The sequence below is a fragment of the Canis lupus genome, chromosome 18, assembly GCF_011100685.1.
Source record: "Canis lupus familiaris isolate Mischka breed German Shepherd chromosome 18, alternate assembly UU_Cfam_GSD_1.0, whole genome shotgun sequence".
Lineage (NCBI taxonomy): Eukaryota > Metazoa > Chordata > Mammalia > Carnivora > Canidae > Canis > Canis lupus.
Window position 1 is genome coordinate 41,651,362 of NC_049239.1, and position 2,198 is coordinate 41,653,559.

Below are 2,198 nucleotides of genomic sequence, written 5' to 3' on the forward strand. Positions count from 1 at the left end.
CTAAAGTTTCTAATAAATCTGGAGAATTTTGCATTGAATCATGTTCTTTCATCCTCTTCAGGATATTCTCCCTTTTTCATGTTTGATGATGTTCTTAGACAATTCTGTTTAAATGTGGTGTAAGCTCACCAATCTAACTGCCAGATAATCTCAGTGGAACCTCAAACATACACTCAGTTTTTTCTGAAATGTGACTACTTTATTCTTAATTTCAAATTGGAGTTGCCTGATATTTTATAGTCACCCTGAAACAAGTTACAAGCAACAAGAATAACAAATTGCTGCTTAGCCTCAGCAGCACAGGTGACAAGAGAAGAGACCCAGGGCAGTAGCTTCTCATGAATTCAAGCCTCTGCTCCTCCTTACAGGTCCTCCTTTCATTCCAGTTTTCATATGGGAGAAAATACAATCGCAATTGTTCAGAGAATATCCACCAGTGCGCAATTACAGGAAGGAGCGTTCAATTGTAAAACTGTATTTATGTCTATGGATGAGTGTATGTGAATGTGTGTGTGCATATGTCTACGTATCTGTATCTGTCAGAGGCTAAAGAGGCTATGTGTTCATTATATGACCAGTAATAAGGCCCAACTTTATTTATGTATGAATTTATCTGCTTGGGGTTTCCATAAGTTTCACAAAAAACAATCCTGACAGAAATCATTTGCTGGATCAAAATGTGCCTGCAACAATTGCAATCCCTGTGCTGTTTGCAGATAAATCAATTATCCAGATGCCAAAGTGGGTTCACAGAACAAATGAACAACGTGACGGAATTCATCCTGCTTGGCCTGACGCAGAACCCAGATGTGCAGAAACTCTTGTTTGCTGTGTTTATAGTCATCTACTTTCTCACTGTGGCAGGCAACTTACTCATTGTCGTGACAATCAGCACCAGCAGAGCCCTGGGCTCCCCCATGTATTTTTTTCTGTCTTTCCTGTCCTTCATAGATAGCTGCTGCTCTTCAACTATGGCTCCCAAAATGATATTTGACTTACTTGCTAAAAAGAAAACTATCTCCTTCAGTGGGTGCATGACTCAGCTCTTTGCAGAACATTTCTTTGGGGGAGTTGAGATTATCCTGCTCACAGTGATGGCCTATGACCGCTACGTGGCTATCTGCAAGCCCCTACACTACATGATCACAATGAACAGGCAAATGTGTGCCAACTTGGTGGCCGTGGCCTGGGCTGGGGGATTTCTTCATGCTCTGATTCAAATTCTTTTTATAGTCTGGTTGCCCTTCTGCGGCCCCAATGTCATTGACCATTTCATCTGTGATCTTTTTCCTCTGCTAAAACTCTCCTGCACTGATACTCACATCTTTGGACTTTTTGTCGCCGCCAACAGTGGGCTGATGTGTCTGCTCATTTTTTCTATTCTTGTCACCTCCTATGTCCTCATCCTTTACTCTCTAAGAACTCACAGTACTAAAGGACAGCGTAAGGCTCTCTCTACCTGTGCCTCCCATGTTACAGTAGTTGTCCTATTCTTTGTACCCTGTATATTCGTGTACCTTAGGCCCATGGTCACCTTCCCCATCGACAAAGCAGTGGCTGTGTTTTATACTATGATAACACCCATGTTAAATCCTTTAATCTATACCCTCAGAAACTCAGAAGTGAAAAATGCCATGAGGAAGCTCTGGAGCCACAAAGTAATCTTGGGTAATAACAATTCATGTGACTAGAAAAGAAAAAAAAGACAAACGTCATTCATATTTTAAGAACAAGTATGACTAACAGAAAGATCAATGGTCTTCAGGTCAAAATATGTGAGTTTAAGTATATTTTGCTTCCCTTGCTTTCTGTAATCTTTTTTTATTTGAATTCAATTAGTCAACATATGGCACATTATTAGTTTCAGATGTAGAGTTCAATAATTCATTAGTTGTGTATACCACCCATTGCTCATCATATCACATGCCCTCCTTAATGTCCATCCCCCAATTACCATATCCCCCATCCACCTCCCCTTCATCAACTCTCACTTTATTTCCTATACTTAAGAGTCTCTCATTGTTTTTCTCCCTCTCTGATGACTTCCCATTCAGTTTTCCCTCCCTTCCCCTATAATCCTGTGCACTATTTCTTATATTCCACATATGAGTGAAACTATATGATAATTGTCTTTCTCTGATTGACTTATTTCACTCAGCATAGTACCCTCTAGTTCCAGCCACATCAATGCAAATGGT

The 2,198-nt window shown here is 40.3% G+C and overlaps 1 protein-coding gene across 1 annotated transcript; it reads left to right on the forward strand.

Annotated features, from left to right (window-relative positions):
- The first annotated feature begins 693 nt into the window (after nucleotides 1-693).
- Nucleotides 694-1,691, forward strand: LOC119864130 (olfactory receptor 4C5). Its single transcript, XM_038562484.1, has one exon. The coding sequence runs from the start codon at nucleotides 759-761 to the stop codon at nucleotides 1,689-1,691; it is 933 nt and encodes a 310-aa protein (XP_038418412.1). The 5' UTR covers nucleotides 694-758.
- The last annotated feature ends 507 nt before the right edge of the window (nucleotides 1,692-2,198 follow it).

Bases quoted from the DNA above. Each gene is read 5' to 3' on its own strand.
- LOC119864130 (XM_038562484.1), top strand. From the start codon at position 759: ATGAACAACGTGACGGAATTCATCCTGCTTGGCCTGACGCAGAACCCA.